The sequence below is a fragment of the Oncorhynchus masou genome, unplaced genomic scaffold (assembly GCF_036934945.1).
Source record: "Oncorhynchus masou masou isolate Uvic2021 unplaced genomic scaffold, UVic_Omas_1.1 unplaced_scaffold_1026, whole genome shotgun sequence".
NCBI lineage: Eukaryota > Metazoa > Chordata > Actinopteri > Salmoniformes > Salmonidae > Oncorhynchus > Oncorhynchus masou.
The window spans coordinates 130,001-152,500 of record NW_026999951.1 but is presented as its reverse complement, the minus strand read 5'-3'; the positions used below and the strand labels follow the sequence as shown (position 1 = coordinate 152,500).

The following is a 22,500-nucleotide window of genomic DNA, read 5'->3' as shown; positions in this document are numbered from 1 at the left end:
CACTACCCAGAGAGTTAAAACCATCAGAGATCTCCCATCATTCTCCACTACCCAGAGAGTTAAAACCATCAGAGATCTCCCATCATTCTCCACTACCCAGAGAGTTAAAACCATCAGAGGTCTCCCATCATTCTCCACTACCCAGAGAGTTAAAACCATCAGAGATCTCCCATCATTCTCCACTACCCAGAGAGTTAAACCATCAGAGATCTCCCATCATTCTCCACTACCCAGAGTTAAAACCATCAGAGATCTCTCATCATTCTCCACTACCCAGAGAGTTAAAACCATCAGAGGTCTCCCATCATTCTCCACTACCCAGAGAGTTAAAACCATCAGAGGTCTCCCATCATTCTCCACTACCCAGAGAGTTAAAACCATCAGAGATCTCACATCATTCTCCACTACCCAGAGAGTTAAAACCATCAGAGATCTCCCATCATTCTCCACTACCCAGAGAGTGTTCATACCTGGGTGTAGCTGACACAGGAGGACCAGTGTTCACACCTGGGTGTAGCTGACACAGGAGGACCAGTGCTCATACCTGGGTGTTGGCTGGGTGTAGCTGACACGGGAGGAGCAGGCTGGGTTGTGTTGACATTCAACTGGTTAGGTATCTGAGGCCCAGTCCCAGCCTTGCTCCGAACACCTTCCGCCTTCTCCTCCTCCTCCTCACTCTCTCCTTCAGAAGACGAGGAAGACTTCTCGTCTGATGAACTGGCGAAGATGGCCTTGAACAGATCCATAGACGGCCTGCTCTCCTCCTCCTCCTCCTCTTTCTGCTCCGTGTCTGGCTGCTCAGTTAGTCAGAAACATCACCGATTAACAACATGTGACTTACAAAACATCTGTATCTCTTACGTCCGCCGACCCTCTACGGGTTACGGTAGACCGTCGACCCTCTACGGCACATATGTCAGAGTCAAGGCCCGCGGGCCACATCCGGCCCGCGAGAAGGTTTTTTACGGCCCCTGGGATGATCTTGATTTATTATTAGAACCGGCCCGCAGACCGCAGCAAGCCGGCAGCCCGCAGATCTTTTACACGCACCAATACTACATTTCCCACAATGCAACGGTGACGCACCGAGCAGTAGGCTGCTTCATTTCAATATTTATTGGCACAGCAGTCGTCAGCATCACAGTAAAATTAACTTTCAGATACCCATCAAAAATGGCAAAACGGAAGGTGGACACTGAGAACCGGGGTTTCAAACAAGGTGGGAGTCGGAGTATATGTTCACGGAGGTAGCTGGAAAACCTGTGTGTCTTCTGTGGAGAAAGTGTGGCGGTACTGAAAGAGTATAATCTGAGACGACATTATGAAACGAAACACGCGGACAAAAACAAGAATATGGACATGGAACAAAGGCTACAAAAGGCAGAGGAATTAAAACGAGGCCTCAAATCTCGACAGGCTCTGTTCAAAAAAGCCAAATCACAAGGCCAGGCTGCTGTCAAGGCCAGTTTTATTTTGGCAGAAGAGAGATCGCTAAATCAGCCCGGCCATTTACGGAGGGGATTTCATCAAAAACTGCATGATTAAAGTTTGTGACGAAGTTTTATCTGATCATATTGGAATATATTTGTTAGGTTTTCAGTAGGTTCAATTAGGTTCACTAGACTATATGCGTCATTTAAAAATTTTTCAATGAACATTCGAACAGTCCGGCCCTCGGCTTGTAGCTAAATTTTTTATTTGGCCCTCCGTCCATTTGACTTTGACACCCCTGCTCTACGGGTTACGGTAGACCGTCGACCCTCTACGGGTTACGGTAGACCGTCGACCCTCTACGGGTTACGGTAGACCGTCGACCCTCTACGGGTTACGGTAGACCGTCGACCCTCTACGGGTTACGGTAGACCGTCGACCCTCTACGGGTTACGGTAGACCGTCGACCCTCTACGGGTTACGGTAGACCGTCGACCCTCTACGGGTTACGGTAGACCGCCGACCCTCTACGGGTTACGGTAGACCGCCGACCCTCTACGGGTTACGGTAGACCGCCGACCCTCTACGGGTTACGGTAGACCGCCGACCCTCTACGGGTTACAGTCCACCGTCGACCCTCTACGGGTTACAGTAGACCGTCGACCCTCTACGGGTTACAGTAGACCGTCGACCCTCTACGGGTTACAGTCAACCCTCTACGGGTTACAGTCGACCCTCTACGGGTTACAGTCGACCCTCTACGGGTTACAGTCGACCCTCTACGGGTTACAGTAGACCGTCAACCCTCTACGGGTTACAGTCAACCCTCTACGGGTTACAGTCAACCCTCTACGGGTTACAGTCAACCCTCTACGGGTTACAGTCAACCCTCTACGGGTTACAGTCAACCCTCTACGGGTTACAGTCAACCCTCTACGGGTTACAGTCAACCCTCTACGGGTTACAGTCAACCCTCTACGGGTTACAGTCAACCCTCTACGGGTTACAGTAGACCGTCAACCCTCTACGGGTTAGAGTCAACCCTCTACGGGTTAGAGTCAACCCTCTACGGGTTACAGTCAACCCTCTACGGGTTACAGTCAACCCTCTACGGGTTACAGTCAACCCTCTACGGGTTACAGTCAACCCTCTACGGGTTACAGTCAACCCTCTATGGGTTACAGTAGGTGTATGTAGTGTAGTAGGATGGTACCAGTACCTCTACAGTAGGATCAGTGGTGTATATAGTAGGATGGTACCAGTACCTCTACAGTAGGATCAGTGGTGTATATAGTAGGATGGTACCAGTACCTCTACAGTAGGATCAGTGGTGTATGTAGTGTAGTAGGATGGTACCAGTACCTCTACAGTAGGATCAGTGTTGTATGTAGTAGGATGGTACCAGAACCTCTACAGTAGGATCAGTGTTGTATGTAGTAGGATGGTACCAGTACCTCTACAGTAGGATCAGTGGTGTATATAGTAGGATGCTACCAGAACCTCTACAGTAGGATCAGTGGTGTATGTAGTGTAGTAGGATGGTACCAGTACCTCTACAGTAGGATCAGTGGTGTATGTAGTGTAGTAGGATGGTACCAGTACCTCTACAGTAGGATCAGTGTTGTATGTAGTAGGATGGTACCAGTACCTCTACAGTAGGATCAGTGTTATATATAGTAGGATGGTACCAGTACCTCTACAGTAGGATCAGTGGTGTATGTAGTAGGATGGTACCAGTACCTCTACAGTAGGATCAGTGTTATATATAGTAGGATGGTACCAGTACCTCTACAGTAGGATCAGTGGTGTATATAGTAGGATGGTACCAGTACCTCTACAGTAGGATCAGTGGTGTATGTAGTAGGATGGTACCAGTACCTCTACAGTAGGATCAGTGGTGTATATAGTAGGATGGTACCAGTACCTCTACAGTAGGATCAGTGGTGTATATAGTAGGATGGTACCAGAACCTCTACAGTAGGATCAGTGGTGTATATAGTAGGATGGTACCAGTACCTCTACAGTAGGATCAGTGTTGTATGTAGTAGGATGGTACCAGTACCTCTACAGTAGGATCAGTGGTGTATATAGTAGGATGGTACCAGTACCTCTACAGTAGGATCAGTGGTGTATATAGTAGGATGGTACCAGTACCTCTACAGTAGGATCAGTGGTGTATGTAGTAGGATGGTACCAGTACCTCTACAGTAGGATCAGTGGTGTATGTAGTAGGATGGTACCAGTACCTCTACAGTAGGATCAGTGGTGTATATAGTAGGATGGTACCAGTACCTCTACAGTAGGATCAGTGTTGTATGTAGTAGGATGGTACCAGTACCTCTACAGTAGGATCAGTGGTGTATATAGTAGGATGGTACCAGTACCTCTACAGTAGGATCAGTGGTGTATATAGTAGGATGGTACCAGTACCTCTACAGTAGGATCAGTGGTGTATGTAGTAGGATGGTACCAGTACCTCTACAGTAGGATCAGTGGTGTATATAGTAGGATGGTACCAGTACCTCTACAGTAGGATCAGTGGTGTATATAGTAGGATGGTACCAGTACCTCTACAGTAGGATCAGTGGTGTATATAGTAGGATGGTACCAGTACCTCTACAGTAGGATCAGTGGTGTATGTAGTAGGATGGTACCAGAACCTCTACAGTAGGATCAGTGGTGTATATAGTAGGATGGTACCAGTACCTCTACAGTAGGATCAGTGGTGTATATAGTAGGATGGTACCAGTACCTCTACAGTAGGATCAGTGGTGTATATAGTAGGATGGTACCAGTACCTCTACAGTAGGATCAGTGGTGTATATAGTAGGATGGTACCAGTACCTCTACAGTAGGATCAGTGGTGTATATAGTAGGATGGTACCAGTACCTCTCCAGTAGGATCCGTTGTAGGGCCATCAGTAGTAGAGGCTTCTGGTCCTGACCCAGAGGCTTCAATACGAGCCACGCTGAGGAACTCACTGAGCGGATCCTTCTCCTTGTCCCCAGCCTGGCCAGACACATCCCACCTGGACCTCTTCCCTGGCTCAGAGGGCTTCACACCTACACAGAGAGAGACGCAGGGGCCAGGTTTACACAGAGAGACGTAGGAGCCAGGTTTACACAGAGAGAGGGAGAGACGCAGGGGCCAGGTTTACACAGAGAGACGTAGGAGCCAGGTTTACACAGAGAGACGTAGGGGCCAGGTTTACACAGAGAGAGAGAGACGTAGGGGCCAGGTTTACTCAGAGAGACATAGGGGCCAGGTTTAGACAGAGAGACGTAGGGGCCAGGTTTACACAGAGAGACGTAGGGGCCAGGTTTATACAGAGAGACGTAGGGGCCAGGTTTATACAGAGAGAGAGACGTAGGGGCCAGGTTTAAGAGAGACGTAGGGGCCAGGTTTACACAGAGAGACGTAGGGGCCAGGTTTACACAGAGAGACGTAGGCGCCAGGTTGACACAGAGAGACGTAGGCGCCAGGTTTACACAGAGAGACGTAGGGGCCAGGTTTACACAGAGAGACGTAAGGGCCAGGTTTACACAGAGAGACGTAGGGGCCAGGTTTACACAGAGAGACGTAGGGGCCAGGTTTACACAGAGAGACGTAGGGGCCAGGTTTACACAGAGAGACGTGAGGTGTAGTGTAGTGAGGTGTAGTGTAGTGAGGTGTAATGTAGTGAGGTGTAGTGTAGTGAGGTGTAGTGTAGTGTAGTGAGGTGTAGTGTAGTGAGGTGTAGTGTAGTGTAGTGAGGTGTAATGTAGTGCGGTGTAGTGTAGTGAGGTGTAGTGTAGTGAGGTGTAGTGTAGTGTAGTGAGGTGTAGTGTAGTGAGGTGTAGTGAGGTGTAGTGAGGTGTAGTGTAGTGAGGTGTAGTGTAGTGAGGTGTAGTGTAGTGAGGTGTAGTGAGGTGTAGTGTAGTGTAGTGAGGTGTAATGTAGTGAGGTGTAGTGTAGTGAGGTGTAGTGTAGTGTAGTGAGGTGTAGTGTAGTGAGGTGTAGTGTAGTGTAGTGTAGTGAGGTGTAGTGTAGTGAGGTGTAGTGTAGTGAGGTGTAGTGTAGTGTAGTGAGGTGTAGTGTAGTGAGGTGTAGTGTAGTGTAGTGTAGTGTAGTGAGGTGTAGTGTAGTGTAGTGAGGTGTAGTGTAGTGCGGTGTAGTGTAGTGAGGTGTAGTGTAGTGCGGTGTAGTGTGGTGTAGTGTAGTGAGGTGTAGTGTAGTGAGGTGTAGTGTAGTGCGGTGTAGTGTAGTGAGGTGTAGTGAGGTGTAGTGTAGTGAGGTGTAGTGTAGTGAGGTGTAGTGTAGTGAGGTGTAGTGTAGTGAGGTGTAATGTAGTGAGGTGTAGTGTAGTGCGGTGTAGTGTAGTGCAGTGTAGTGTAGCGTAGTGCGGTGTAGTGTAGTGAGGTGCAGTGTAGTGTAGTGAGGTGTAGTGAGGTGTAGTGAGGTGTAGTGTAGTGAGGTGTAGTGTAGTGGGGTGTAGTGTAGTGAGGTGTAGTGAGGTGTAGTGAGGTGTAGTGAGGTGTAGTGAGGTGTAGTGTAGTGCGGTGTAGTGTAGTGAGGTGTAGTGCGGTGTAGTGTAGTGAGGTGTAGTGTAGTGAGGTGTAGTGAGGTGACGTGTAGTGTAGTGAGGTGTAGTGTAGTGAGGTGTAGTGTAGTGAGGTGTAGTGTAGTGAGGTGTAGTGTAGTGAGGTGTAATGTAGTGAGGTGTAGTGTAGTGAGGTGTAGTGTAGTGCGGTGTAGTGTAGTGCAGTGTAGTGCGGTGTAGTGTAGTGAGGTGTAGTGTAGTGAGGTGTAGTGTAGTGAGGTGTAGTGAGGTGTAATGTAGTGAGGTGTAGTGTAGTGAGGTGTAGAGTAGTGTAGTGAGGTGTAGTGTAGTGAGGTGTAGTGTAGTGTAGTGAGGTGTAATGTAGTGCGGTGTAGTGTAGTGAGGTGTAGTGTAGTGAGGTGTAGTGTAGTGTAGTGAGGTGTAGTGTAGTGAGGTGTAGTGTAGTGAGGTGTAGTGAGGTGTAGTGTAGTGTAGTGAGGTGTAGTGTAGTGAGGTGTAGTGTAGTGTAGTGAGGTGTAGTGAGGTGTAGTGTAGTGTAGTGTAGTGAGGTGTAGTGTAGTGAGGTGTAGTGTAGTGTAGTGTAGTGTAGTGTAGTGAGGTGTAGTGAGGTGTAGTGTAGTGAGGTGTAGTGAGGTGTAGTGTAGTGTAGTGAGGTGTAGTGTAGTGAGGTGTAGTGTAGTGTAGTGTAGTGTAGTGAGGTGTAGTGAGGTGTAGTGTAGTGAGGTGTAGTGTAGTGTAGTGAGGTGTAGTGTAGTGAGGTGTAGTGTAGTGTAGTGAGGTGTAGTGTAGTGCGGTGTAGTGTAGTGAGGTGTAGTGTAGTGTAGTGAGGTGTAGTGTGGTATAGTGTAGTGAGGTGTAGTGTAGTGAGGTGTAGTGTAGTGAGGTGTAGTGTAGTGAGGTGTAATGTAGTGAGGTGTAGTGTAGTGTGTAGTGTAGTGCAGTGTAGTGCGTAGTGCGGTGTAGTGTAGTGAGGTGCAGTGTAGTGTAGTGAGGTGTAGTGAGGTGTAGTGAGGTGTAGTGAGGTGTAGTGTAGTGGGGTGTAGTGTAGTGAGGTGTAGTGAGGTGTAGTGAGGTGTAGTGAGGTGTAGTGTAGTGTGGTGTAGTGTAGTGAGGTGTAGTGCGGTGTAGTGTAGTGAGGTGTAGTGTAGTGAGGTGTAGGTGAGTGTAGTGTAGTGTAGTGTAGTGAGGTAAGGTGTAGTGTAGTGAGGTGTAGTGTAGTGAGGTGTAGTGTAGTGAGGTGTAGTGTAGTGAGGTGTAATGTAGTGAGGTGTAGTGTAGTGCGGTGTAGTGTAGTGCAGTGTAGTGCGGTGTAGTGTTGTGAGGTGTAGTGTAGTGAGGTGTAGTGTAGTGAGGTGTAGTGAGGTGTAGTGAGGTGTAATGTAGTGAGGTGTAGTGTAGTGAGGTGTAGAGTAGTGTAGTGAGGTGTAGTGTAGTGAGGTGTAGTGTAGTGTAGTGAGGTGTAATGTAGTGCGGTGTAGTGTAGTGAGGTGTAGTGTAGTGAGGTGTAGTGTAGTGAGGTGTAGTGTAGTGAGGTGTAGTGTAGTGTAGTGAGGTGTAGTGTAGTGAGGTGTAGTGTAGTGTAGTGAGGTGTAGTGAGGTGTAGTGTAGTGTAGTGTAGTGAGGTGTAGTGTAGTGAGGTGTAGTGTAGTGTAGTGTAGTGTAGTGTAGTGAGGTGTAGTGAGGTGTAGTGTAGTGAGGTGTAGTGAGGTGTAGTGTAGTGTAGTGAGGTGTAGTGTAGTGAGGTGTAGTGTAGTGTAGTACACAGGGGTCCTGTGTGGCTCAGTCGGTAGAGCATGGCGCTTGCAACGCCAAGCGTCGCGGGTTCGATTCCCGCTGGGTCCACCCATATGTAAAAGTAGTGGCCCCAGCCGACTTGTAAGTCGCTTTGGACAAAAGCGTCTGCTAAATGGGATATATTATTATTATTATTATATTAGTGTAGTGAGGTGTAGTGAGGTGTAGTGTAGTGAGGTGTAGTGAGGTGTAGTGTAGTGAGGTGTAGTGTAGTGTAGTGTAGTGTAGTGAGGTGTAGTGTAGTGAGGTGTAGTGTAGTGTAGTGAGGTGTAGTGTAGTGAGGTGTAGTGTAGTGTAGTGTAGTGTAGTGAGGTGTAGTGAGGTGTAGTGTAGTGAGGTGTAGTGTAGTGAGGTGTAGTGTAGTGTAGTGAGGTGTAGTGTAGTGAGGTGTAGTGTAGTGTAGTGAGGTGTAGTGTAGTGTAGTGAGGTGTAGTGTAGTGCGGTGTAGTGTAGTGAGGTGTAGTGTAGTGTAGTGTAGTGCGGTGTAGTGTGGTATAGTGTAGTGAGGTGTAGTGTAGTGTGGTATAGTGTAGTGAGGTGTAGTGTAGTGAGGTGTAGTGTAGTGAGGTGTAGTGTAGTGAGGTGTAGTGTAGTGAGGTGTAGTGTAGTGCGGTGTAGTGTAGTGAGGTGTAGTGTAGTGAGGTGTAGTGAGGTGTAGTGAGGTGTAGTGTAGTGAGGTGTAGTGTAGTGAGCTGTAGTGAGCTGTAGTGAGGTGTAGTGTAGTGCGGTGTAGTGTAGTGCGGTGTAGTGTAGTGAGGTGTAGTGTAGTGAGGTGTAGTGTAGTGAGGTGTAGTGAGGTGACGTGTAGTGTAGTGAGGTGTAGTGTAGTGAGGTGTAGTGTAGTGAGGTGTAGTGTAGTGTAGTGAGGTGTAGTGTAGTGAGGTGTAGTGTAGTGAGGTGTAGTGTAGTGAGGTGTAGTGTAGTGAGGTGTAGTGTAGTGCGGTGTAGTGTAGTGCAGTGTAGTGCGGTGTAGTGTAGTGAGGTGTAGTGTAGTGAGGTGTAGTGTAGTGAGGTGTAGTGAGGTGTAGTGAGGTGTATTGTAGTGAGGTGTAGTGTAGTGAGGTGTAGTGTAGTGGGGTGTAGTGTAGTGGGGTGTAGTGTAGTGAGGTGTAGTGAGGTGTAGTGAGGTGTAGTGAGGTGTAGTGTAGTGCGGTGTAGTGTAGTGAGGTGTAGTGCGGTGTAGTGTAGTGAGGTGTAGTGTAGTGAGGTGTAGTGAGCTGACGTGTAGTGTAGTGAGGTGTAGTGTAGTGAGGTGACGTGTAGTGTAGTGACGTGTAGTGTAGTGAGGTGTAGTGTAGTGAGGTGTAGTGTAGTGAGGTGTAGTGTAGTGAGGTGTAGTGTAGTGAGGTGTAGTGAGGTGTAGTGTAGTGTAGTGAGGTGTAGTGTAGTGAGGTGTAGTGTAGTGTAGTGAGGTGTAGTGTAGTGAGGTGTAGTGTAGTGCAGTGAGGTGTAGTGTAGTGTGGTGTAGTGAGGTGTAGTGAGGTGTAGTGAGGTGTAGTGTAGTGAGGTGTAGTGTAGTGAGGTGTAGTGAGGTGTAGTGTAGTGTAGTGTAGTGAGGTGTAGTGTAGTGAGGAGTAGTGAGGTGTAGTGTAGTGTAGTGTAGTGAGGTGTAGTGTAGTGAGGTGTAGTGAGGTGTAGTGTAGTGAGGTGTAGTGTAGTGTAGTGAGGTGTAGTGTAGTGCGGTGTAGTGTAGTGAGGTGTAGTGTAGTGAGGTGTAGTGAGGTGTAGTGTAGTGAGGTGTAGTGTAGTGAGGTGTAGTGTGGTGTAGTGTGGTGTGGTGTAGTGTGGTGTGGTGTAATGTAGTGTAGTGAGGTGTAGTGAGGTGTAGTGTAGTGAGGTGTAGTGTAGTGAGGTGTAGTGTAGTGTAGTGAGGTGTAGTGTAGTGAGGTGTAGTGTAGTGTAGTGAGGTGTAGTGTAACCCAACTGATGTAGTGTAGTGAGGTGTAGTGTAGTGAGGTGTAGTGAGGTGTAGTGTAGTGAGGTGTAGTGTAGTGTGGTGTAGTGTAGTGTGGTGTGGTGTAGTGTAGTGTGGTGTAGTGAGGTGTAGTGTAGTGAGGTGTAGTGTAGTGAGGTGTAGTGTAGTGTAGTGAGGTGTAGTGTAGTGAGGTGTAGTGTAGTGAGGTGTAGTGTAGTGTAGTGAGGTGTAGTGTAGTGCGGTGTGGTGTAGTGTAGTGCGGTGTAGTGTAGTGAGTTGTAGTGTAGTGAGGTGTAGTGTAGTGAGGTGTAGTGTAGTGTAGTGTAGTGAGGTGTAGTGAGGTGTAGTGCGGTGTAGTGTAGTGCGGTGTAGTGTAGTGAGGTGTGTGTATATGTAGTGTAGTCAACTGTATGTACTTGAATCCACTCTGAGTTTTCCCGCTCTTGAGCTGTCCCCACCCCTTTTCCTTTGTCTACCAAGCTGTCATATTGGTTTGGTCCGCTAGGGACTTTTTCTTTGTATCATTTAGTAACCCATGTATGACCTATTGTGTGTGTGTGTGTGTGTGTGTGTGTGTGTGTGTGTGTGTGTGTGTGTGTGTGTGTGTGTGTGTGTGTGTGTGTAATTAAGTTAGTTAGTAAATAAATAATTAAGTTGATTTGTATATCGCTGATTCAGGGTTCATGTAGATATCCAAGGGGTTTGAGACGTTCAGTAATGAGACTAATGAGGTAATAATACATTAATAAGTGACTAATCGATAAGATATGAAAACATCGGAAGAGTTAATTCGGGAAATAAATACTCTAAACATTTTCCCGTGGTGCCGACTTCCTAGTTGATTAAAGTAATTAAATTAAACAGAGAATAGATTTGATAATATGCAGTCTTAACATTTAATGATAGTCAACGCCCCCGACACTCTGAAATTCTTCCCTGTAACACTTGAGATAAAATGTGAAGTGTCTGGATAAAGTAGAACTGATTGTTTGTTACCTTGTGGAGCGGGGGAAGCACTAGCTGTTGGACTCTCTGATACAGTCAGGAAGTTAAACACAGAGAACTTGTCTCTCTTCACTTTGGGCATTCCCACAAACCCTGACCTGGAAAGAAAACAACAGTTAGATCTGACAACCCCAGACCTGGATAGACAACAACAACAGTTATATCTGACAAACCCTGACCTGGATAGACAACAACAACAGTTATATCTGACAAACCCTGACCTGGATAGACAACAACAACAGTTATATCTGACAAACCCTGACCTGGATAGACAACAACAACAGTTATATCTGACAAACCCTGACCTGGATAGACAACAACAACAGTTATATCTGACAAACCCCGACCTGGATAGACAACAACAACAGTTATATCTGACAAACCCTGACCTGGATAGACAACAACAACAGTTAGATCTGACAAACCCTGACCTGGATAGACAACAACAACAGTTATATCTGACAAACCCTGACCTGGATAGACAACAACAACAGTTATATCTGACAAACCCTGACCTGGATAGACAACAACAACAGTTATATCTGACAAACCCTGACCTGGATAGACAACAACAACAGTTATATCTGACAAACCCTGACCTGGATAGACAACAACAACAGTTATATCTGACAAACCCTGACCTGGACAGACAACAACAGTTAGAGCACAATGCAACGACACAAGCAGTAACCATTGAGTTTTAGTATTCATAGTACCATTCATTCCGTGGTGGTCAAGTGTGTGTGTGTGTGTGTGTGTGTGTGTGTGTGTGTGTGTGTGTGTGTGTGTGTGTGTGTGTGTGTGTGTGTGTGTCGTACCCAGGATAGGGGTCAGGTATGTTGAACCTCTTGCAGAGCAGATTGTCAGGGTGCCATTCAAACGTGTCTCTGGTCAGTTTTCCAAACATCTTCATCTTCACGGCTGCCTGCTTGTCATCCACATCATTCTGAAGACAAACAGGAGGAACAGAGGATCAACCCACTGAGCCTCACACCCAATCCTGGATGTCCAGCCTGTAACCCGATCCTGGATGCCCAGCCTGTAACCCGATCCTGGATGTCCAGCCTGTAACCCAATCCTGGATGTCCAGCCTGTAACCCAATCCTGGATGTCCAGCCTGTAACCCAATCCTGGATGCCCAGCCTGTAACCCAATCCTGGATGCCCAGCCTGTAACCCAATCCTGGATGCCCAGCCTGTAACCTGGATGCCCAGCCTGTACCCCAATCCTGGATGCCCAGCCTGTAACCCAATCCTGGATGCCCAGCCTGTAGCCCAATCCTGGATGCCCAGCCTGTAACCCAATCCTGGATGCCCAGCCTGTAACCCAATCCTGGATGCTCAGCCTGTAACCCAATCCTGGATGCCCAGCCTGTAACCCAATCCTGGATGCCCAGCCTGTAACCCAATCCTGGATGCCCAGCCTGTAACCCAATCCTGGATGCCCAGCCTGTAACCCAATCCTGCATGCTCAGCCTGTAACCCAATCCTGGATGTCCAGCCTGTAGCCCAATCCTGGATGCCCAGCCTGTAACCCAATCCTGGATGTCCAGCCTGTAACCCAATCCTGGATGCCCAGCCTGTAACCCAATCCTGGATGCCCAGCCTGTAACCCAATCCTGGATGCCCAGCCTGTAACCCGATCCTGGATGTCCAGCCTGTAACCAGGATGCCCAGCCTGTAACCCAATCCTGGATGTCCAGCCTGTAACCCGATCCTGGATGCCCAGCCTGTAACCCAATCCTGGATGCCCAGCCTGTAACCCAATCCTGGATGCCCAGCCTGTAACCCAATCCTGGATGCCCAGCCTGTAACCCAATCCTGGATGCCCAGCCTGTAACCCGATCCTGATGCCCAGCCTGTAACCCGATCCTGATGCCCAGCCTGTAACCCAATCCTGGATGCCCAGCCTGTAACCCAATCCTGGATGCTCAGCCTGTAACCCAATCCTGGATGCCCAGCCTGTAACCCAATCCTGGATGCCCAGCCTGTAACCCAATCCTGGATGCCCAGCCTGTAACCCAATCCTGGATGCCCAGCCTGTAACCCAATCCTGGATGCCCAGCCTGTAACCCAATCCTGGATGCCCAGCCTGTAACCCAATCCTGGATGCCCAGCCTGTAACCCAATCCTGGATGCTCAGCCTGTAACCCAATCCTGGATGCCCAGCCTGTAACCCGATCCTGGATGCCCAGCCTGTAACCCAATCCTGGATGCTCAGCCTGTAACCCAATCCTGGATGCCCAGCCTGTAACCCAATCCTGGATGCCCAGCCTGTAACCCAATCCTGGATGCCCAGCCTGTAACCCAATCCTGGATGCCCAGCCTGTAACCCAATCCTGGATGCCCAGCCTGTAACCCAATCCTGGATGCCCAGCCTGTAACCCAATCCTGGATGCCCAGCCTGTAACCCAATCCTGGATGCCCAGCCTGTAACCCAATCCTGGATGCCCAGCCTGTAACCCAATCCTGGATGCTCAGCCTGTAACCAGGATGCCCAACCTGTAACCCAATCCTGGATGCCCAGCCTGTAACCCAATCCTGGATGCTCAGCCTGTAACCCAATCCTGGATGCCCAGCCTGTAACCAGGATGCCCAGCCTGTAACCCAATCCTGGATGCCCAGCCTGTAACCCGATCCTGGATGCCCAGCCTGTAACCCAATCCTGGATGTCCAGCCTGTAACCCAATCCTGGATGCCCAGCCTGTAACCCGATCCTGGATGTCCAGCCTGTAACCCAATCCTGGATGCCCAGCCTGTAACCCGATCCTGGATGTCCAGCCTGTAACCCAATCCTGGATGCCCAGCCTGTAACCCGATCCTGGATGTCCAGCCTGTAACCCAATCCTGGATGCCCAGCCTGTAACCCAATCCTGGATGCCCAGCCTGTAACCCAATCCTGGATGCCCAGCCTGTAACCCAATCCTGGATGCCCAGCCTGTAACCCAATCCTGGATGCCCAGCCTGTAACCCAATCCTGGATGCCCAGCCTGTAACCCAATCCTGGATGCCCAGCCTGTAACCCAATCCTGGATGTCCAGCCTGTAACCCAATCCTGGATGCCCAGCCTGTAACCCAATCCTGGATGCCCAGCCTGTAACCCAATCCTGGATGCCCAGCCTGTAACCCAATCCTGCATGCCCAGCCTGTAACCCAATCCTGGATGCCCAGCCTGTAACCCAATCCTGGATGCCCAGCCTGTACCCCAATCCTGCATGCCCAGCCTGTAACCAGGATGCCCAGCCTGTAACCCAACCCTGGATACCCAGCCTGTAACCCAATCCTGGATGCTCAGCCTGTAACCCAATCCTGGATGCCCAGCCTGTACCCCAATCCTGGATGCCCAGCCTGTAACCAGGATGCCCAGCCTGTACCCCAATCCTGGATTCCCAGCCTGTAACCCAATCCTGGATGCTCAGCCTGTAACCCAATCCTGGATGCCCAGCCTGTAACCCAATCTTGGATGCCCAGCCTGTACCCCAATCCTGGATGCTCAGCCTGTAACCCAATCCTGGATGCCCAGCCTGTAACCCAATCCTGGATGCCCAGCCTGTAACCCAATCTTGGATGCCCAGCCTGTAACCCAATCCTGGATGCCCAGCCTGTAACCCAATCTTGGATGCCCAGCCTGTAACCCAATCCTGGATTACCAGACTGTAACCCAATCCTGGATGCCCAGCCTGTAACCAGGATGCACAGCCTGTAACCCAATCCTGGATGCCCAGCCTGTACCCCAATCCTGGATGCCCAGCCTGTACCCCAATCCTGGATGCCCAGCCTGTACCCCAATCCTGGATGCCCAGCCTGTACCCCAATCCTGGATGCCCAGCCTGTACCCCAATCCTGGATGCCCAGCCTGTAACCCAATCCTGGATGCCCAGCCTGTAGCCCAATCTTGGATGCCCAGCCTGTACCCCAATCCTGGATGCCCAGCCTGTAACCCAATCCTGGATGCCCAGCCTGTAGCCCAATCCTGGATGCCCAGCCTGTAACCAGGATGCCCAGCCTGTAACCCAATCCTGGATGCCCAGCCTGTACCCCAATCCTGGATGCCCAGCCTGTACCCCAATCTTGGATGCCCAGCCTGTACCCCAATCCTGGATGCCCAGCCTGTACCCCAATCCTGGATGCTCAGCCTGTAACCCAATCCTGGATGCCCAGCCTGTAACCCAATCCTGGATGCCCAGCCTGTAACCCAATCCTGGATTACCAGCCTGTAACCAGGATGCCCAGCCTGTAACCCAATCCTGGATGCCCAGCCTGTAACCCAATCCTGGATGCCCAGCCTGTAACCCAATCCTGGATGCCCAGCCTGTAACCCAATCCTGGATGCCCAGCCTGTACCCCAATCCTGGATGCCCAGCCTGTACCCCAATCCTGGATGCCCAGCCTGTACCCCAATCCTGGATGCCCAGCCTGTACCCCAATCCTGGATGCCCAGCCTGTACCCCAATCCTGGATGCCCAGCCTGTAACCAGGATGCCCAGCCTGTAACCCAATCCTGGATGTCCAGCCTGTAACCAGGATGCCCAGCCTGTAACCCAATCCTGGATGCCCAGCCTGTAACCCAATCCTGGATGCCCAGCCTGTAACCCAATCCTGGATGCCCAGCCTGTAACCCAATCCTGGATGCCCAGCCTGTAACCCAATCCTGGATGCCCAGCCTGTAACCCAATCCTGGATGCCCAGCCTGTAACCAGGATGCCCAGCCTGTAACCCAATCCTGGATGCCCAGCCTGTAACCCAATCCTGGATGCCCAGCCTGTAACCCAATCCTGGATGCCCAGCCTGTAGCCCAATCCTGGATGCCCAGCCTGTAACCCAATCCTGGATGCCCAGCCTGTAACCAGGATGCTCAGCCTGTAACCCAATCCTGGATGCCCAGCCTGTAACCCAATCCTGGATGCCCAGCCTGTAACCCAATCCTGGATGCCCAGCCTGTAACCCAATCCTGGATGCTCAGCCTGTAACCCAATCCTGGATGCCCAGCCTGTAACCCAATCCTGGATGCCCAGCCTGTAACCCAATCCTGGATGCCCAGCCTGTAACCCAATCCTGGATGCCCAGCCTGTAACCAAATCCTGGATGCCCAGCCTGTAACCCAATCCTGGATGCCCAGCCTGTAACCCAATCCTGGATGCCCAGCCTGTAACCCAATCCTGGATGCCCAGCCTGTAACCCAATCCTGGATGCCCAGCCTGTAACCCAATCCTGGATGCCCAGCCTGTACCCCAATCCTGGATGCCCAGCCTGTACCCCAATCCTGGATGCCCAGCCTGTACCCCAATCCTGGATGCCCAGCCTGTAACCCAATCCTGGATGCCCAGCCTGTAACCCAATCCTGGATGCCCAGCCTGTAACCCAATCCTGGATGCCCAGCCTGTAACCCAATCCTGGATGCCCAGCCTGTAACCCAATCCTGGATGCCCAGCCTGTACCCCAATCCTGGATGCCCAGCCTGTACCCCAATCCTGGATGCCCAGCCTGTACCCCAATCCTGGATGCCCAGCCTGTACCCCAATCCTGGATGCCCAGCCTGTACCCCAATCCTGGATGCCCAGCCTGTACCCCAATCCTGGATGCCCAGCCTGTAACCCAATCCTGGATGCCCAGCCTGTAACCCAATCCTGCATGCCCAGCCTGTAACCCAATCCTGGATGCCCAGCCTGTAACCCAATCCTGGATGCTCAGCCTGTAACCCAATCCTGGATGCCCAGCCTGTACCCCAATCCTGGATGCCCAGCCTGTACCCCAATCCTGGATGCCCAGCCTGTAACCAGGATGCCCAGCCTGTAACCCAACCCTGGATACCCAGCCTGTAACCCAATCCTGGATGCTCAGCCTGTAACCCAATCCTGGATGCCCAGCCTGTAACCCAACCCTGGATACCCAGCCTGTACCCCAATCCTGGATGCCCAGCCTGTACCCCAATCCTGGATGCCCAGCCTGTAACCAGGATGCCCAGCCTGTAACCCAATCCTGGATGCCCAGCCTGTAACCCAATCTTGGATGCCCAGCCTGTACCCCAATCCTGGATTCTCAGCCTGTAACCCAATCCTGGATGCCCAGCCTGTAACCCAATCCTGGATGCCCAGCCTGTAACCCAATCCTGGATGCCCAGCCTGTAACCCAATCCTGGATGCCCAGCCTGTAACCCAATCCTGGATGCCCAGCCTGTAACCAGGATGCCCAGCCTGTAACCCAATCCTGGATGCCCAGCCTGTAACCCAATCCTGGATGCCCAGCCTGTAACCCAATCCTGGATGCCCAGCCTGTAACCCAATCTTGGATGCCCAGCCTGTAACCCAATCCTGGATGCCCAGCCTGTAACCCAATCCTGGATTACCAGCCTGTAACCCAATCCTGGATGCCCAGCCTGTAACCCAATCCTGGATGCCCAGCCTGTAGCCCAATCCTGGATGCCCAGCCTGTAACCAGGATGCCCAGCCTGTAACCCAATCCTGGATGCCCAGCATGTAACCCGATCCTGGACGCCCAACCTGTAACCCAATCCTGGATGCTCAGCCTGTAACCCAATTCTGGATGCCCAGCCTGTAGCCCAATCCTGGATGCCCAACCTGTAGCCCAATCCTGGATGCCCAGCCTGTAACCCAATCCTGGATGCCCAGCCTGTAGCCCAATCCTGGATGCCCAGCCTGTAGCCCAATCCTGGATGCCCAGCCTGTAGCCCAATCCTGGATGCCCAGCCTGTAGCCCAATCCTGGATGCCCAGCCTGTAGCCAAATCCTGGATTACCAGCCTGTATTGATTAACCACAATCCTTCAACATGATGGTGAAGCTGTGGAGAGCTGCCTACCTCCTGATCTCACCTCAATATTGATTACCCACAATCCTTTAACATGATGGTGAAGTTGTGGAGAGCTGCCTACCTCCTGATCTCCCCTCAATATTGATTACCCACAATCCTTCAACATGATGGTGAAGCTGTGGAGAGCTGCCTACCTCCTGATCTCTCCTCAATATTGATTACCCACAATCCTTCAACATGATGGTGAAGCTGTGGAGAGCTGCCTACCTCCTGATCTCACCTCAATATTGATTACCCACAATCCTTCAACATGATGGTGAAGCTGTGGAGAGCTGCCTACCTCCTGATCTCACCTCAGTATTGATTACCCACAATCCTTCAACATGATGGTGAAGCTGTGGAGAGCTGCCTACCTCCTGATCTCTCCTCAATATTGATTACCCACAATCCCTTCAACATGATGGTGAAGCTGTGGAGAGCTGCCTACCTCCTGATCTCACCTCAATATTGATTACCCACAATCCCTTCAACATGATGGTGAAGCTGTGGAGAGCTGCCTACCTCCTGATCTCACCTCAGTATTGATTACCCACAATCCTTCAACATGATGGTGAAGCTGTGGAGAGCTGCCTACCTCCTGATCTCGTGTCACCTCCACAGTGTCTGCCTCCACACCGTCGTCCTGTTTCCCTCTGGTGAAGCGACAAGACAGAGAGGAGCTGCTGGGCTTGTAGAGGAGAGCAGCACGGACAAACTCATCCCTCTCTCTCCCTCTCTCCCACTCTGTCATGGTGGGGTCCAAGCTCAACTCCAGGGCATCTGGACAGAGTTGAGGAGACGGTTTAGATGTGAGGATGAAACCATAATGGGAATCTTAGTGGATAAGGTACGTTGGGAGAGGAATGTCCTAAAAGCAGAACATGGGCTGATTCATGCAGAACGTTTTAAAGAGGCTCTCAATGTGTCTGTGTTCACCGTGAAAAGTGCTTTTATTGTCTAAATAGACCACGATAACATTACAATACCAGATTGTCATTGTCAAGCACTTTGTCTTTGTTAAAATGTCAGTCAAACCTCCGTCTCTCCCTGTTTGACACGGTCTGTTTTCTAAGAGCCTGTCCATTTCATAGAATAAAAGTCCATTGAATCAGTTTGACACCATGCAGCCTCCGTACCTCCGTCTCTCCCTGTTTGATGACGGTCTGTTTTCTAAGAGCCTGTCCATTTCATAGAATAAAAGTCCATTGAATCAGTTTAACACCATACAGCCTCCGTACCTCTGTCTCTCCCTGTTTGACACGGCCTGTTGTCTAAGAGCCTGTCCATTTCATAGAATAAAAGTCCATTGAATCAGTTTGACAGCATACAGCCTCCGTACCTCGGTCTCCCTGTTTGAGCTGGTCTATGTAGAGGTCGTATCGGGCCTGTTTGTGAGGGGTCCTCTCAAAGGGTCTGAAGGTCTGTCCTGTCTGGGCCTGCGCCGTAGGGCCACTCCACACGCTCAGAGCTTCTTGCTGCTGCTGCTCTGCGTGGGGTGCAAACCTGGATGGATTCAACAGAGACTCGGTGATCTGACGTTACCAAGGAGCAGCGGGATATTGTAGATGAGAGCCGTGCAAGACGTATCAGTGCAATGTTTGGTCATACCCGTGGTATACGGTCTGATATACCCCAGCTGACAGCCAATCAGCATTCAGGGCTCGAACCACCCAGTTTATAATACAAGACACTGGACTAAAATACAAGACAACGGACTACAATACAAGACACCGGACTACAATACAAGACACTGGACTACAATACAAGACACTGAACACCGGACTACAATACAAGACACTGAACACCGGACTACAATACAAGATACCGGACTACAATACAAGACACTGAACACCGGACTACAATACAAGACACTGGACTACAATACAAGACACCGGACTACAATACAAGACACCGGACTACAATACAAGACACCGGACTACAATACAAGACACCGGACTACAATACAAGACACCGGACTACAATACAAGACACTGAACACCGGACTACAATACAAGACACTGAACACCGGACTACAATACAAGACACCGGACTACAATACAAGACACCGGACTACAATACAAGACACCGGACTACAATACAAGACACCGGACTACAATACAAGACACCGGACTACAATACAAGACACCGGACTACAATACAAGACACTGGACACCAGACTACAATACAAGATCTAGAACACTGGACTACAATACAAGACACTGAACACCGGACAATAACACATTACAAGATCTAGAACACTAGACTACAATACAAGACACTGAACACCGGACTACAATACAAGACACCGGACTACAATACAAGACACCGGACTACAATACAAGACACCGGACTACAATACAAGACACCGGACTACAATACAAGACACCGGACTACATTACAAGATCTAGAACACTGGACTACAATACAAGATCTAGAACACTGGACTACAATACAAGATCTAGAACACTGGACTACAATACAAGATCTAGAACACTGGACTACAATACAAGATCTAGAACACCGGACTACAATACAAGACACTGAACACCGGACAATAACACATTACAAGATCTAGAACACTGGACTACAATACAAGACCTAGAACACTGGACTACAATACAAGATCTAGAACACTGGACTACAATACAAGATCTAGAACACTGGACTACAATACAAGATCTAGAACACCGGACTACAATACAAGATCTAGAACACCGGACTACAATACAAGACACTGAACACCGGACAATAACACATTACAAGATCTAGAACACTGGACTACAATACAAGATCTAGAAAACTGGATGACAATACAAGATCTAGAACACTGGACGACAACACAAGATCTAGAACACTGGACGGCAACACAAGATCTAGAACACTGGACGACAACACAAGATCTAGAACACTGGACTACAATACAAGATCTAGAACACTGGACTACAATACAAGATCTAGAACACTGGACTACAATACAAGATCTAGAACACTGGACTACAATACAAGATCTAGAACACCGGACTACAATACAAGACACTGAACACCGGACAATAACACATTACAAGATCTAGAACACTGGACTACAATACAAGATCTAGAACACTGGACTACAATACAAGATCTAGAACACTGGACTACAATACAAGATCTAGAACACTGGACTACAATACAAGATCTAGAACACCGGACTACAATACAAGATCTAGAACACTGGACTACAATACAAGATCTAGAACACTGGACTACAATAAAAGATCTAGAACACTGGACTACAATACAAGACACTGAACACCGGACAATAACACATTACAAGATCTAGAACACTGGACTACAATACAAGACCTAGAACACTGGACTACAATACAAGATCTAAAACACTGGACTACAATACAAGATCTAGAACACTGGACTACAATACAAGATCTAGAACACCGGACTACAATACAAGATCTAGAACACCGGACTACAATACAAGACACTGAACACCGGACAATAACACATTACAAGATCTAGAACACTGGACTACAATAAAAGATCTAGAACACTGGACTACAATACAAGATCTAGAACACTGGACTACAATACAAGATCTAGAACACTGGACTACAATACAAGATCTAGAACACCGGACTACAATACAAGACACTGAACACCGGACAATAACACATTACAAGATCTAGAACACTGGACTACAATACAAGATCTAGAAAACTGGACGACAATACAAGATCTAGAACACTGGACGACAACACAAGATCTAGAACACTGGACGGCAATACAAGATCTAGAACACTGGACGACAACACAAGATCTAGAACACTGGACTACAATACAACACATATCCCAGGATTGTTCCGACACGGTCAGACAGACAGACAGATATAGGTGTACCTGCTAGACAGGGCCTTCTGGGCGGAGGCTCTGGCTGCTGCAGCCGCTACCCCTGCAGCCACTACTGCTGCTCTGGCCTCCCCAGGGGTGGGCTGTCTGGGGCCTGAGCTGGTATCTGAGGAGGGCCGCCGTAGGCCGGAGAGTCTCTCTCTGTCCTCAACCTTCAGCAGGTCAAACACAGAGCTGGGGCCTGGAGGGAGGAGGACAGGGGAAGAGGACAGGGAGGAGACAAGGGAGGACAGGGAAGATGACAAGGAGACAGGGCAGGGAGGAGACCGGGCAGGAGGGAGGACAGGGGAGGAGGACGGGGCAGGGAGAGGAGGACAGGGCAGGGAGGAGGACAGGGCAGGGAGGAGGACAGGGCAGGGAGGAGGACAGGGCAGGGAGGAGGACAGGGCAGGGAGGAGACGGGGCAGGGAGGAGACGGGGCAGGGAGGGAGACGGGGCAGGGAGGAGACGGGGCAGGGAGGAGGACAGGGCAGGGGGGAGGAGGACAGGGCAGGGAGGAGGACAGGGCAGGGAGGAGGACAGGGCAGGGAGGAGGACAGGGCAGGGAGGAGGACAGGGCAGGGAGGAGGACAGGGGAGGGAGGAGGACAGGGGAGGGAGGAGACAGGGGAGGGAGGAGGACAGGGCAGGAGACAGGGCAAAAAATAGGTTTTAGAGACAAAAAAACCATTGATACAGAGGTGATACTCCTAAATATCCTTTACTCCAGCTTTCAGAACAGAGTGGAGACAGGGCAGGGAGGAGACCGGGGTGAGTAGTTAGGACTATCTATAATAAAGGCAGAACAGAGTGGAGACAGGGCAGGGAGGAGACCGGGGTGAGTAGTTAGGACTATCTATAATAAAGGCAGAACAGAGTGGAGACAGGGCAGGGAGGAGACCGGGGTGAGTAGTTAGGACTATCTATAATAAAGGCAGAACAGAGTGGAGACAGGGCAGGGAGGAGACCGGGGTGAGTAGTTAGGACTATCTATAATAAAAGCAGAACAGAGTGGAGACAGGGCAGGGAGGAGACCGGGGTGAGTAGTTAGGACTATCTATAATAAAGGCAGAACAGAGTGGAGACAGGGCAGGGAGGAGACCGGGGTGAGTAGTTAGGACTATCTAT

At 50.0% G+C, this 22,500-nt stretch overlaps 1 protein-coding gene across 1 annotated transcript in view; it reads right to left on the bottom strand.

Annotated features, from left to right (window-relative positions):
* Positions 1 to 22,500, bottom strand: part of LOC135528728 (G patch domain-containing protein 1-like) — a 49,175-nt gene that overhangs the window by 3,253 nt on the left and 23,422 nt on the right. The window contains exons 11-17 of the mRNA XM_064957824.1: positions 21,386 to 21,575; positions 18,834 to 18,997; positions 18,090 to 18,274; positions 11,505 to 11,632; positions 10,678 to 10,784; positions 4,322 to 4,494; positions 545 to 794 (exon numbers count right to left, since the gene is read on the bottom strand). Coding sequence (XP_064813896.1) covers positions 545 to 794; positions 4,322 to 4,494; positions 10,678 to 10,784; positions 11,505 to 11,632; positions 18,090 to 18,274; positions 18,834 to 18,997; positions 21,386 to 21,575 — 1,197 coding nt within the window. The remainder of the gene's footprint in view (positions 1 to 544; positions 795 to 4,321; positions 4,495 to 10,677; positions 10,785 to 11,504; positions 11,633 to 18,089; positions 18,275 to 18,833; positions 18,998 to 21,385; positions 21,576 to 22,500) is intronic.